Source organism: Rana temporaria, chromosome 6, assembly GCF_905171775.1.
Source record: "Rana temporaria chromosome 6, aRanTem1.1, whole genome shotgun sequence".
NCBI lineage: Eukaryota > Metazoa > Chordata > Amphibia > Anura > Ranidae > Rana > Rana temporaria.
Genome location: NC_053494.1, coordinates 53,153,342 through 53,168,748, shown reverse-complemented (window position 1 = coordinate 53,168,748; position 15,407 = coordinate 53,153,342). Strand labels below are relative to the sequence as shown.

At 42.4% G+C, this 15,407-nt stretch overlaps 1 protein-coding gene across 1 annotated transcript in view; it reads left to right on the top strand.

Moving 5' to 3' along the window:
- Window positions 1-15,407, top strand: part of LMTK2 (lemur tyrosine kinase 2) — a 150,071-nt gene that overhangs the window by 47,229 nt on the left and 87,435 nt on the right. The window contains exons 2-3 of the mRNA XM_040356798.1: window positions 4,323-4,444; window positions 11,004-11,148. Of these exons, the coding sequence (XP_040212732.1) occupies window positions 4,323-4,444; window positions 11,004-11,148 (267 nt within the window). The remainder of the gene's footprint in view (window positions 1-4,322; window positions 4,445-11,003; window positions 11,149-15,407) is intronic.

Below are 15,407 nucleotides of genomic sequence, written 5' to 3'. Positions count from 1 at the left end.
TGTCTTATTTTTTTTAATTCAAAAAAGTGTAATTTTTTCCCAAAAAAAGTGCGCTTGTAAGACCGCTGCGCAAATAGGGCGTGACAAAGTATTGCAACGATCGCCATTTTATTCTCTAGGATGTTAGGATAAAAAATATATATGTTTGGGGGTTCTAATTAGAGGGAAGAAGATGGCAGTGAAAAATAGTGAAAAATTACATTAGAATTGCTGTTTAACTTGTAATACCAACGGCCACCACCAGATGGGGCCAGCTCACACATCTGGTGGTAATAACTTGTTATACCAACGGCTCACCACCAGATGGTGCCCACCTTCCAAGCCAAGTCGCCAGGACACCATTTCTAGTCGCCCTGGCGCCCGGGATTTGTCGAGCCCTGCTACACACGTGATGGCCCTGTCCAATATTTCAGGAACTCTGGAAGGGGGGTTGGATCAGCCTTTCTTAACCTTTTTCAGCATAAAGAACCCTTGAAATAACTTTTCTGGTCTCAAAGGGAACCCCTTGTAAGAAATGACTATCTACAACTCATGATACATTAGTGTGATGGTCAGTGGAAATAATGCTCCTTACGTTTTGTGGTCATTGGGAAGCATTACCCCCTCACAGATCGCTAAAGATCAATGTCAGTTGGGACTTATCAGAGAGGTAGAAGTTGCTCAAGGAACCCCAATAAACCTCTGGGGGAACCCTTGTCTAGCCTACGCACAGAACCCCCATACTCCTGAAACCTTGTTGCTAAGCATCACTGATGACATACAGTGAGGGGAAAAAGTTTGATCTGATTTAGTACGTTTGCCCACTGACAAAGAAATGATCAGTCTTGACGTATTTCAAAAAGGTTTTACATTTATTTGCATTTTAATGAGTAAAATAAATATTTGACCCCATTCTCAAAATACTACTTGGTGGCAAAACCCTTGTTGGCAATCAGGTCGGGCATTTCTTGTAGTTGGCCACCAGGTTTGCACACATCTCAGGAGGGATTTTGTCCCACTCCTCTTTGCAGATCCTCTCCAAGTCATTAAGGTTTCGAGGCTGACGTTTGGTAACTCTGACCTTCAGCTCCCTCCACATATTTTCTATGGGATGAAGGTCTGGTGTTTGGCCAGGCCACTCCATGACCTTTTAATGTGCTTATTCTTGAGCCACTCCTTTGTTTTGGGTCATTGTTATGCTGGAAGACACATCCACGACCCATTTTCAATGCCCTGGCTAAGGGAAGTAGGTTCTCGCCCACGATTTGACGGTACATGGGCCCCTTCAATCATCCCTTTGATGCAGTGAAGTTGTTCTGTCCCTTTGGGTTTTTTTTTTTTTGCAAAAAAAAAAAAAAAAGCATAATGTTTTCACCTCCATATTTGACGGTGGGGATGGTGTTCTTGGTGTAATGGGCAGCATTCCTCCACCAAACACGGTGAGTTGAGTTGCTGCCAAAGAGCTTGATTTTGGTCTCATCTGACCGTAACACTTTCACCCAGTTTTCCTCTGAATCATTCAGATGCTCATTAGTAAACTTGAGATGGGCCTGTACATGTGCTTTCTTGAATGGGGACCTTGCTGGCACTGCAGGATTTCAGTCTTTCACAGCGTAGTGTGTTATCAATTGTTTTCTTGGGGACCATGGAAGAAAAAAGTTTTCTTGGACTGCCTTGAGATTGACAATATTGTCTTGTGTAGTTCTGGGCTGATTCCTCACTATTCTGATGATCATTGAAACTCTGCGAGGTGAGACCTTGCATGGAGTGCCAGATCGATGGAGCTTGACAGTTGTGGTTTCTTCCATTTGCAAATAATCGCACCAACGGTTGTCACCCTCTCACCGAGCTGCCTGGCGATGGTCTTGTAGCCCATTCCAGCCTTGTGTAGGTTTACAATCTTGTCCCTGACATCTTTAGACAGCTCTTTGGTCGTGGCCATGGTGGAGAGATCGGAATCTGATTGCTTCTGTGGACAGGTGTCTTTATTACAGGTAACAAGCTGAGATTAGGAGCACTACCTTTAAGGCTGCTTTTACACTGAAAGCGTTGTCCGTTGGCTGTAAAGCGCCGTACGTTGTACCGTTCCTTTACTGCTGTTTAAGCAGTGCTTTTCAGCCGCTAGCGGGGCACTTTTAACCCCAAAGAAGGGGTCAAAAACTCCTGTGTTGCGGCACTTTCAAATCGCTTTTTTAGGCGATTCGCAAGCACTGCCCATTCATTGCAATGGGCAGGGACATTTTGGAAGTGCTGTATACAGTGCTCCCAAAGATGCTGCTTGCAGGACTTTTTCTAATGTCCCGCAAGCGCACCATCAATGTAAATGGACAGATCTCCGTTCTGTCAGGGACGAGAAAACAGATCTGTTTCTACGGATTAGGAACGGCGATCGGTCTCCTCCTCCAGGCAGTCCCACCCTCCCTAGGTAACGCATGTAACCCCTTGATCGCTTCTAGAGTTAACCCCTTGCCTGCCAGTGACATGTATAAAGTAATCTGGCTATTTTTATCTCATCGCTGTATAAATGTCAATGGTCCTAAAAGTGTCTGTTCTGTCTGCTGCAATGTCGCAGTCCGGCTAAAGCTGCATGATCATTAAGACTCAATCGTGATCTTTTTCCCTTCCTGGTCTTTAAAACAGCATGTCATGATCTTTCCATCTTTAATGTAGATGGATAGAAAGAAACATTTGTGGCCGGTCGGGAAGTGGTTGTAAACCCCTCCCCTTACATATACTCAATGAAATTACTGGCCTCAGGTGATGCACAGAGATGAAACTAATCCTCCTACATAAGTTGTACCTGTTTATCTGTAGCTTTCTCTTCTCTACATTCCTTCAGTGCAGAATTTATACATCTTGTCTGAGCTTTCAGAAAGCAGGGGACAGAGGTGAAAATTACTCTCTGCAAGAGCTGATTGGCAGCCTCAGCTCTGTTTGTGTGCTGTCCTCCAATCAGCTGGAGGTTCCTCCCCCGTCTTTCGTGCTGAGGCTGCCAATCAGCTGGAGGTTCCTCCCCCGTCTCTTTCATTTTGAAAGGAGTTTAGCAACTTTGTCTAAAGTAGCAGGTTTGCATAAGGGGAGTGTCAATTGTACCTGTTGACATTGGGTGTTAACTGGGGAGATACCTGTAGAGTGGAGCTTTTTTTCACGAATTGTATCAATCTTATTTTTGAAGTGATTAGAAATCTCCTGGGTAGTGAAATGCCTTCTTTGTTTGGGGGTGAGGGGGGAGTGGATGATGTCTGTTTTAATTTTTTACAATTTAACCTTTTTTCACTTTTTTTTTTTCATCAGCCCTGTTAGGATAGCTTTGGTGAGATGTCGGGGGTCTAAACAGACCCCCCTACATCTCCCCTTTTGAGACAGGGAAAGAGACTGAGGACACAGATTCCCCAGTCCCTTTCACTGCAACCACGGCTGTACTGAAGATGAATGGACAGGAGACTGTTCATTAATTAACTGAAGCATCGCAGTTTATGATGCTCAGTTCTGAATGGACAGAGGCAGTGATTAAGGAAGGAGCCGGTAAATGACATATATTTAATGGCTCCTTCCTCCCGCTCTCCATCCTGACATATCAGGACAGGTGGGATCGGAAGAGGAACAGGGCAAACCTGGGAAGCCAGAGGAGGACACGGGACAGTCGGGACGGTTGGTGCCGGCAGTTACAAGCACCGTACTCCCTGTATACCTTTTTCAATAAAGCAGCTGAAAGCCATGGGAGGGAGAGGATCGGAAGCGGCTGACGGCTGGTATATTGAAAGGTCTACAGGGAGATCGGCATGGGCAGGTACAAGCACCGATCACCTGTGAGGCTGCCTGACCCCCCCCCCACCCACTACACTGAGGGCACATGTATCGGGTTAAGTATCCGAGCATTTGTACGAGTACAACTTCAAGTACTAGTGCAAATGCTTTGTATCGGCGCAACCCTCGTTCGTTTCTTGGTATTACTGGATTAATAAAAACTTTGCTTTAAAAAAAAATAAAGTGTTATCATTGTGGTGCAGTTATGTATTTCTGCCAGCTACATACACAAAGCGCGTGTGTTTGTTGTGGTGTGGTTTTTTTTTTTTTCCTGCAATTAGTTCACTTTATAGTGATCCTTTTCTGAGTGGTGTCATTTGCAAGATGCTGTATGTCCCCAGTGATTATTGTATTATGGTTTCATTCACAAAATTCTTCCACACCTGTAGTGTTTTATAATCATGGCAGGCTTTATTTTTTACAAATTTTTACTTTGCTATACTTGCTGTTAATGGACGTGCCATCTGTGATTTACTAGACTATATAAACTGCTGTCATAATCGCTAACATTCGCTGTATTTTTGCTTCACTTTCAGAAGTCGCAAGCAGTCAAGTTCCCTTGTTCCCGGTGTTGCTTTCTGTCTGCAGTTTCATCGCTCTGGTTGTGCTGCTAGTAAGCTGTATTTCCTGCTGCAAAGAGAATGAAATAGATTTCAAGGTAAGCATGTAACTGTTCTGGAACTTTTTATCAAGGGCACTTTGAACTCTAGAAAAGGAACTAGAATATGTTCCAAGTATTTATGGTAAGCAAACATTGCAAAATTGTGGAGGTTGGTACCACTGACCTTGCTGTAAATTCTGTTCAGTTAGTTTATGACAAAATGGGAAGGGTGGCTTTGCTCATAACAGCAGGCAGGGTGATCAAAATCCAAGCATGAATATCTGGTTTAGCAAGGTATTCCAGCATTGCTTCCTGTGTTTGTTACGCTCTTTTTGTAGACCTTGTTGAGCAACCATTATGACTATTTCAACATCCTTCTCAATACTGAAATAACTAAATATGATATTGATAAAAATACATTTGTCTGACTGTTCAGTCAGTATGATTTCATATGAAGAAATTCTATTATGGACTTGCAGGAGAAGCGCCTCCCCTCTGGTGACGACATGCAGATTTTGAGACTTGGCATTTTTTTAGTGTTTATTTTTAGTACCATGCCCTATTTTCAGACCTGTGTTACTTTGGTTAGTATAATTCTGATCCTTATTGTTCATTGGTGGTGATCACCCATTTTCTACGTGATTAACGAGCTTGCTTTATGTAATCCTTTATTGGGTTTTTAGGAAAAAAAAAACATACTGAAAGAACACGACCCACACATTTTAGACATAATAGCTTGAAGCTTGAGTAGTGAAACATGTTATGTCAGCCTATGGCAGGGATAGGCAACCTCAACCACTTGCCTACTGGGCACTTTCACTCCCTTCCTGCCCAGGCCATTTTTCAGCTTTCAGCGCTGTCACACTTTGAATGACAATTGCGCGGTCATGCAACACTGTAACCAAATGCCCCCCCACAGACAGAGCTTTCTTTTGGTGTATTTGATCACAGTTTTTATTTCTTGCGCTATAAACAAGAGGGACAAGTTTGAAAACAAAAACGCTATAATATAAAAAACATTTAAAAAAAAAAAAATTCTCAGTTTAGGTTGATGCGTATTCTTCTACATATTTTTGGTAAAAAAAATCGCAATAAGCATATATTGGTTTGCGCAAAAGTTATAGGGTCTACATTTATAGCATTTTTTTTTTTTTACTAGTAATGTCGGCGATCAGCGTTTTTATCACGACTGCGATATTGCGGAGGATTCATTTTTGGGACCGTTAACATTTAAAAAGCGATCCCTGCTATAAAAATGCATTGATTACTGTATAAATGTGACTGGCGTGGAAGGGGTTAACACTAGGGGGCGATCAAGGGGTTAATGTATTCCCTAGGGAGCGATTCTTGCTGTGGGGGGAGGAGAGTGACTGGGGGAGGTGACCTATGGCTGTCCCTATGTACAAGGGACACACCATTGGTCCCCTCTCCCTGACAGGATGTGGATCTGTGTGTTTACACACACAGATCCACGGTTCTGCTCAGTTACTGGGCAATCGCGGGTGGCCGGCGGCCGCCGAGCACGCGCACCCGTTCCCCAGTGATGCGGCGGGTGCGCGCCCCCTAGTGGATTAAAAGAGCGCAACGTCGTATGACGTCCACCCAGAACAATATGGTCTGCTTCCTGCCGTCATTTGACGGCGGTGGATAAGAGGTTAAAGAGATCTACCTGAACAACATGGGAGAAGTCAAAGATCACTGGGACCAAGTGTCACCTCCTCGCACCTGATTTAAACCTCTAATTGCCATACTACCATGTAGCAATCATCATGGGTTTAAATCGGGTGGTGAGGCGGCAACACACTCTGATCGCTTTTCAGAGGAGCAGCACCTGAGTGAATGAGCCCTTGGATGCATTTGGCAGCGCGCGCCCTTTGGGCTTTTTCACCCGTAAAGTTGGGGAGGGGGGGGGGGATTGGTAAAACCTTAGTTGTCATGATTTTGCCACCCCCCGAGCCTGTGATTTACCAGTCGCCTGTCCGCAATTTACTGGTAGAGCACGATCTACAGGTTGCTGACCCCCGGTCTCTGGTCATATTCACAGTATTGTGATTTGTGTACCCACATATAGAAGTAGTTTTGAATGATTTGCCTAATCACAACAAACACATGGCAACACAGTCCATTCAAAAGTTTGTTGCGTGGTAACAGAAATTTTAACAAACCTCCATCTTTTCTTTTCTTTTTTTTCTCTGTCAGAGCATACAGGTGGCTCGCTTTCATGTGTTTTGGGAATGCCGTTTTTAAAATGGCTGCACAGTGTAGCATACAGTGAGTGTCATGCGTTCTATCTGATTGTAACACGCAAATGTGAATCCATCTAAAAACATATGTATAGATTTGCAGCACATTTGGGTGTCTGCTGCTTCTTTTATTTAGTTTTGATCTAAAAATGGTGCCTAAAATCACTTGTCAGCTTCTTTTTACTGATAGATGGATGAGAAGGGAGCCCTTTTTTATTGAACTACTTCTTACCCTTTATCATATTGGCAGCACCTTGCTTTAAATATGTTGTAAATAAGGATGTGGCCCACAAGTAGTTTAATCTGTCAGCAGCAAAGACATTTAATCGCCAGTGTAGCCCCAGCCTTACTCGGGAGACAATTGCCAATTAATCTGTGCTTGCTTTCTGTATGACAGATGAGCTCAGCGGTTTGTTTGGCACCAAACGTATTTATTGGTTTCCTATAAAAATGTAATTTGCGTAGTCCACAATCTCTTCTCTTAGGCCCACTAAACCTGGGAATTCAATGGAAGTCTACAAAATTGCAATGGGGGGGGGGGGGGGTTGATTTTTCCTTTTCCTAAACCTTATTCATTCATTACAGAAAGGCAGAATTGTCCACGAAGAAAGGCATAGGAGTGGTGTGGGACGTGAATGTCTCTATGAATTAATGAGTGGAGTGGTTTAAACATTGGCCTCACAGTTGGGCGATTATGTAATTATATCTGGGAGGAAGCCAAGATCGCTTCTGGTGTTTGAATATTCTAATGATATCCTGGCCATACAGTGACTGAGCAATGGCCGGACTTCTATTCTCTTTAAATGTGTTAACACATCTGCACAAGTCTCATTAACATGCAGAAAGTGAGGAAGTATTTCATTTGACATGGAACTTCCATTGAAATGTAGAAAATTCAGTCAAAACGCACGATTTGGCTTTTAAATGGGGGGGCTGCTGAAATCCCTATATGCATCATCACATATTACCTTTTTTACTACTTTTTTTTTTTTTTTCTTCTTCGCAATAAATGTAGTTCAGTGCCCGATGGGCAGCACCAAAATACATGAGGTGCCCCTACATTGTGGGAGCAAAGGTGTGTGTGTGTGTGTGTGTGTGTGTGTGTGTGTGTGTGTGTGTGTGTCTGTGTGTGTGTTTGTTTTTTTTTTTTTTTTTCCTGGTTCAGCTATTTTAATTCTTGCATGCACCTGACTTTATTTAAACCAGACGTGTTTTTTTCGGGTTATGTGATTAATTCTAAATCAAAAATGGAGATTATCTGTATTTTCTAAAGGTATGTGGGTAGCTGTTGTCTTTTTGATACACTGGCTATCTTTCTGAATGTCTGCAACACTTTTTGAATCACTGACTTCAGGGCTAAAATGCATATATATTACACACACACACACACACACACACTATTGAGGTGGTTATACCAGGATTGTGGTTGAGGTTATAACCATGATCCCAGTACAGTTTTCTTCACGAGGAGATTCCCTATAATGTAAAAGTGATCCAAACAGCTATACAGCCACTTAATCACTCTTAACAGGTAGAAAGTCCAGGACCAATCTGACTGGTGACAGCGAGTGCACTGCACAACTCATGTTGTTCCTCCACCTCTGTGAGGTCAGAAACTGAGTCGGACAAGGAGTTTGTCGCTTCCTGATTCAGTTTGTTGGTTTACAAATGGTTACCGGCTTGTAAAGCATCTGATCAAAGCAATCCCAGTTTCACCAGATGCATTGGAGGCCAGACTAGAGCTATGGGGTCTTGATCCCTCCATTAAGAGGACCGGTCTCGGCCCATGCGATCACAAGGGAAGTTGGTCATTCCTTGTGATGGCAATAAAGCTGATCCCAAAATAACTAAAGGTACTGTGTAAAAACGCAAAAAAAAAAAAAAAATTGAAAAAATAAATTTCCAAGCACTCTGTGCCCATGCGCAAAGGCGACGGCGTGCATAGGTCCCACACTCGTATGTAAACAATTGCACCACATGTGCGAAGTATCACCACTAACATCAGAGAAAAATTAATCATTCTAGCACCAGGCCTCCTGTATAATTCCAAATTTGTAAAGGCTTTTAAAGCATTGCCTATGGAGATTTTTAGTTACTGTATGATGTCCCTGTTCCACAGACCTCCTCTGTTCAATATAATCCACTGTAGTCCTAAAAACGGATGGAACATGTTCTCGAAGGCGAACTTGTCCTTTAACTATTTAACTGGGCATTCTCTGAACTTTGAGATTAAGTATCTTGGATGACGTGAGAGTCAGGCAACTATCGCTGCAATTTAACATGCTACTCAACCAAGTAATATGAAAGTTAATCTGCCCCCCCAAAGTGCCCACAGTTCATAAATCATCTTTTTACATAAAAATATTGCCACTATATATACCTTTTTGGATGATCTGTATACCACAGTCAGTGATAAACGGCACAGTTTCTCCAGTGCTGAGGGTTCAGGAAGGAGATTTCCACTGCAGCCTGTATACACGCCTATATGTGTGATGTCAGTATCATGTGACCTGGCTAGCTCTGATCAACAAGTAGAAATGTTCTCTCCAGCATAAAAGACACAACTGAGCATGTGCAGGTCGGCTACTGCCGGTGTTGGATGGCTATCCTCAGACAGTGCAGGAGAGGGAAGGATCTGTGCATACAGAATAAAACTGCTTTTTTACACAATGCAGAGGTATAACACCTAAAGTTCCACAGTCGGAATAACAAGCATGCTATGCCTCACATGCACAGACAGATTTGACTGTTTAGGCCCCTTTCGCACTTGTACAACTTGTCCCACCATTTGGGACTGCAAAGTAGCATGACAGATTGTGTATGTGTCTTGAAAAATTCAATAAAAATAATTTTACAAAAAAAAAAAGTAGCATGACAGGTTGTTCCCCATGACTTCCAATGATGACCATTTATATTAGTACGACTTCAAGTGGTTCCGACTTCAAAGTAGTCCCTGCACTACTTTGGTCCGATTTTTTTTGATGCCAGTTACACACAGGCATTCCCTGAAATTGCGGCAAAAATTTGTGACTTTGAAGTCTCAAGTGTGAAAGGGGCCTTAGTAACACTTTAAGACCGATACATTTCTAATTGCTACAAAGATGAGTGGGCATTATAAAGTGTGTGTGTGTGTGTGTGTGTGTGTAAATGTGATATATAATTTTTTTTATTTTTTTTATGAATAAATATATATCGCTGGTACTAATATTGCATGAAAATATCAGTGTCCAGATTATTTAGAAAACGAATAATCCAGGCACTTTGTGATTATTTTCAAGCTTTTTGGTGTGTTTGTGATTTATTGACTTTATTGGTGGTAATACGTTTTTCCTTTTGCGGATTCACATCACTTGTAATGCATTCATGTGAGTATTTATATAGTCTTTGTTACAGACGGCTCAGTCTTTATCGGTCTTCATTTGCTCCATTTCCAGTATTCACTAAATTTAAAAGTGCAGCAGTCTGTTTTATGTATCTTCTTTTTTTTTTTTTTTTTTTTTTTTTTATTGCAAGGTATATTGTATATACGTTAACATGGCACTGACAATTTTTTTGCAGCACTTTACATACTATACGTTCACATCGGTCCCTGCCCTAAACAAGTTCACAATCGCACAAACGCATAATAGGGCCAACTTGGACACGAGCCCGTTAATCTACCAGCATGTCTTTGAAATGTGGAAGGAAACGCACGCACAGAAAGAGCCTGCAAACTCCATGCAGATAATATCTTGGCTGGGTCTCCAACCAATAGCACTACTTGCGGCATTAGGGTTTCCTTCTTAATACATCCTATGCGTGAAAAAACACCTTACACTCTACGGCCCTTCCAGCCCCCCCCCCCCCTGTTTTACTTACCTGAATCTCTGTGGGCGTGATCCCGATCCCGCAATGCTTTCCCCCAGCTTGAGGCCGCTCTTCATTGGATGGGTGATGGCAGCCATTGGCTCCCGCTGCTGTCAGTCAAATCAATTACATGGCACGCCGGATGCGGGGCCAAGTGATGCACTCTGTGGCTATGGCTGCCGACTGTATTAGACGTGAGCGCGCACACAAGCTAACCCCCTTGGGAGAGAGCTTCCCAGAGAGAGGTTATCTCTTGTGGGGAGGAGGTGAGACAGCTGCCGTGGGACCCAGAACAGGAGGATCGGGGTCTGGGCCACTCTGTGTAAAATAAACTGCACAGTAAAAAACAAACAAACCCATACAACCTCTTTAACTACTTGGCAATTGTTAATGTATTCACTTTATTGTCCCGTATACCCACTGTGTGGCTCAGCTTATAGAAGTAATTGCCTTTTATTCTGTTTACCGTGATTTGTTTATTCATTAGAAAAATATTTTAAACTATCGATTTGCTTTTTTCTTTGTAGGAGTTTGAAGATCATTTTGATGATGAGATTGATTTCACACCTCCAGCTGAAGACACCCCATCCAACCAATCACCTGCGGAAGTTTTTACCTTGTCTGTCCCTACAATCTCCCTGTCTGTCCCAACACAGCTGCAGTCCCCTCAAGGTGCAGGTCCAGTATTTTACCATCAAGTGTCATTTTACCATCAAGTGTGCTCTGACTGCAATTTTGTATTTTTGTCTTGATAGAATTTTTTAAAGAATTGGTGCACCTTTTGTAAAAAATAAATAAAATAAGTCAAAGATTAATTGCTTATTGTGCCTGGTTGGTTTATTAACCTAAAACCATGCTTTATATATAGCCTGGAAGCAGGCTAAAGAGGTTTGGAGGAGCGGAGAAGGCCAGTTTTTTTTGTGGTGCTTTTGAAAGATTGTTTGACATCTTTTGTAGTCATGTATGCCTCCTGATATATAGCATTCTGAGTCATATTATGCTAGCAGTCATATTAATGCTAGTGATCAAACACGTTAAAATACCTTGAAAGGTGTTTTTTTTTGTTTTGTTTTTTTTTTGTTTTTTAGATACATATAGTATTCACATGTGTATGAATATTAGGAAATTGGATTTTGGGGCCAGCAAGTGGTCTTGATTTAAATGTATTAAAGGACTGAGGCATTTTGAAGTGCAATTCTTTTTAAAGCAGGCTTTTTCATTGGCTCCATGGTTAAGTTGTACGAATGGTATAACGGTCACTACCAGGTTTGCCTTAGTTATCTTCCAGACGAGCCCTAAACTTGGGTAGTGTTCTTATTTATTATTTAAGCTGGCTATAGATGGATCGAGTTCAGCAGGGAGAGCGAAGCCAATCTAACGGATAGCTTCTCTTGAATGGGAATGTTGGCAATTGTTTGACCAGTACATGCTCAGCAGTGTATTCTGGCAGCGAGTCCCACTGTCCAGAATAGAGTGGTGCAGCAGGGAGACTTCCTTCATTCACCTTAAATGTGTGGATGGAGGAATCCACTTTTTTTTTTTTTTTTTTTGCTGGCCAATCAAAAAAAAAAAAAATACCATCTTTGACCAGCTTTTACTCGTGAGGAGGCAGGGACTGTTGATCTGACTTGGCTTCACTTTGCTTATCGAAGTGACCATCTTCAGAAAAGTTTGCATTATGTGCATAAGTGGTCTGTGACTGGATGCCACTCCCAACTCCTTGCTACTAGTTTTATGAATTTGCTAATAATGGAAACATTTCTTTATAGATATTATTTCTTCTTGACATGATATAGATTTGTGACCTTATTAAAAAAGCAGTAGCTAGCATTTTTAAATACATGCATAGTTTGTCCCACTGTATTCATGCCTACAGAATACAGTATGCGCGACACACAGCAAGCCTAGACGTATGCTTACTGAATTGGTCACATACACTATGCACAAACTACAGTCTGCCTACAAAATTGGCCTTAAACCGTTTGTGCTAAACACAAAAACCATAGGAAACATCATATTTTAGCTTTCATTTCCCAACTAATAACTGTAAAACAATATGATTGCCATGAGCAATAACTCCCATCCCCAGCCTGTAACTTGCTGTATCCCAATTCAAACCACATTTTAAGAAGAAATGCACAGCAAATTTGCAGAGCTGATCTTTTTGGCATACAATCCTGCTCTGTAAACGCAGCCATTCTCTTTTCCAAGTCTCTGAGGGCTGGATGGGATTAGATTTGACAAATGTCACACTTTATAAAGAAACCCATCACTTCCATATGATGAGCAAGTGGGGGGGAAAAAAAAGATTTAATTTCAAACTGGGTCAGCTGTATTTCCCTGCTGCAGTACAAGCTGAGTTTCATGGTTAACTCTGAAATGCAGAGAGAGATGCAGTGCTTAATAAATACTGGTTATAGTTCATGTTGCGAAAGACATTACATCTTATGTGAAGCCACTGCATGCATAGAGTGATTGGCAATATTCCCATCTCATCACATGTCTGATGAAGGTGTCCACCATGGCTTTGTAATGTTGCACTTGGTCCTTTTTTGTGATGTGATCTTTCTGCAATAAAAGCTTGGGACAATATTTGATGAACCTTGGTGTACTGGCGAATGTGCATGGTCACTGCATACATGATGCACTGGGGTTGATGTACTAAAACCGGGGAGTGAAATGTCTGGTGCACCTCTGTATAGAAACCAATTGGCTTCTAGGGGTGTGTGGTTTTTAGCTTTTTGTCAAAGCTTAACTGAGCAAGCTGAGATTAGAAGTTGATTGGCTACCATGCACTGCTGTACTAGATTTTGCACCTCCCTATATATATTTTTTTTTTGTAAATTAACCCCAGTGTGATGTGTTGAAAAAAAAAGCTATCATGTTAAGGACTGGTCTTTAAAAATTAAAATTGTTGTTTTACTGTAATTTTAGATTTATTGTGTGGTCATGTTTTTGCACAGGCTTTGTGCACCTTCTCCCTGAGTGCTGGAGGGCTCCTTCATTGATTGCTACTCTGCATTTCAGACTGCAATCTGTGATGCTGTTGGCCAGCATTTCCAGGGGGGTAGGTGGTGGTGTCAGTCAGGAGTCTGGAGATACAAGACATAAGCTGGGAGATGCACACTGAAGCTAGGGACACAGGCTGAACGTTGGCCAAAAATGGGCAGTTGGGTTACAATAATACAAAAATCCTCCTGCACTCCGGTGTTTCGCCAAACCGGGTACAGCAGTATAGTCTAACGGCAAAGTCTGAAGTCTTGCAGCCCTCCACAGAACAAAGGGTGTTCATAAGGCTAAAACAAAGAGAAAAGAAAGGAGGGCGCACCGACCTTGTGCATTACCACTTAAATGTTTTATTAAAAACAGAATAAAAAGAAATGGTCCTACTCGCAAGGGATTTATAAGTAAGCGCTTTTCAGACAGCTGGACTGGACCTCACGGCACCTGCCAGTAGAACCTCCGACATCTGAACGGCTGACGCGTTTCTGGGGCGTACCCCCTTCTTCAAAGCCTAGATGGTCCGTGATACCCTGGGAAACGGCGTCTGATCAGTGCTTGCAGCCAGTGGCTGTGAGCTCTGGCCAATGTGTTCTGACAGGGGGTCCCGGGACAGTCTGAGCCACTGAACCCACTGAGCCACCCAAGGGTTAAATTCTAGCTTGTACAACTTTTGTATTGGATCATTATGTGGAACTGTATAGAATGCCTTGCTAAAATCAAGATACGCTATGTCTGCAGCACCGCCCTGGTCCAAAACACTGGTAATCAAAAAATTCAATCAGATTAGTCTGACATTATCTGCCCTCAGTAAAGCCATGGTGCTTCGGGTCCAACAAGCTATGTATTTTTCGTAATCAATGATCCTTCTTTTCAGGCGTGATTCCATTAACTTGACTACAATTTACATTAAACTTGCTAACCTGTAACTGCCTGCTGCCCTTCTTGTGGATAGGTACAATATTGGCCTTCTGCCAGTCATGGGGAACTTATCCTGAGATTGATTTAAAAAGATTTGTTAATGGAACAACAACTATATCCCAAAGTTTTCCGAGGACTCTGGGATGAATACCACCAGGGCCCATTGCTTTATTAAGCTTTAACCGTAGCCAGTTCCTCTACTAACTCTGTCTACAGAAATTCTAGATGTGAATCGACATACTAGAACCAATATGATTCCCCAACTTATCGTTGGTGCAATTTATTTCTGAGAAGACTAAACAGAAGTAATTGTTTAAGTTGGCTACAACCAGGTCTCCCGCAATATATATACCGTATTTGCCGGCGTATAAGACGACTCGGCATATAAGACGACCCCCTAACATGCTGCTAAAAACGGTGGTTTTGTAGTCTACTCACCGTATTAGACGACCCCCTTGTGTGGAAGTAATGAAGAAGCCCGCCGGGTGCTCTGTACAGCTGTATGTAGTTTGTAAAATGTGCGCCGCGCTCAGCCAATCACTATGCTCGATCAATATCAGCTGCCGGGTGCTCTATACGGCTGCATGTATTCTGTATATGCACCACTTAGCCAATCCCGATGCACTGTGTGATGACAGAGCATGCTAAGCCTGCTCGGATTGGATGACCACCTCTGCCAATCCGAGCAGGCTACATAAATGTAGCCTGCTCGGATTGCCAGAGGTCGTTACTCCAATCCGAGCAGGCTTGGCATGCTCTGTCATCACACAGTGGCGCTGTCATTGATCGTCTGTTCCCTGATATAGGAAAAGCGATCAATGAAGTCACACGTCCAGCCCTGCCCCCCTACTGTTAGAAACACATATGAGGTCACACTTAACCCCTTCAGCGCCCCTAGTGGTTAACTCACAAAAAACTGCAATTGTAATTTTCACAGTAAACAATGCATTTTTATAGCACTTTTTGCTGTGAAAATGACAATGGTCCCAAAAATGTGTCAAAATTGTCCG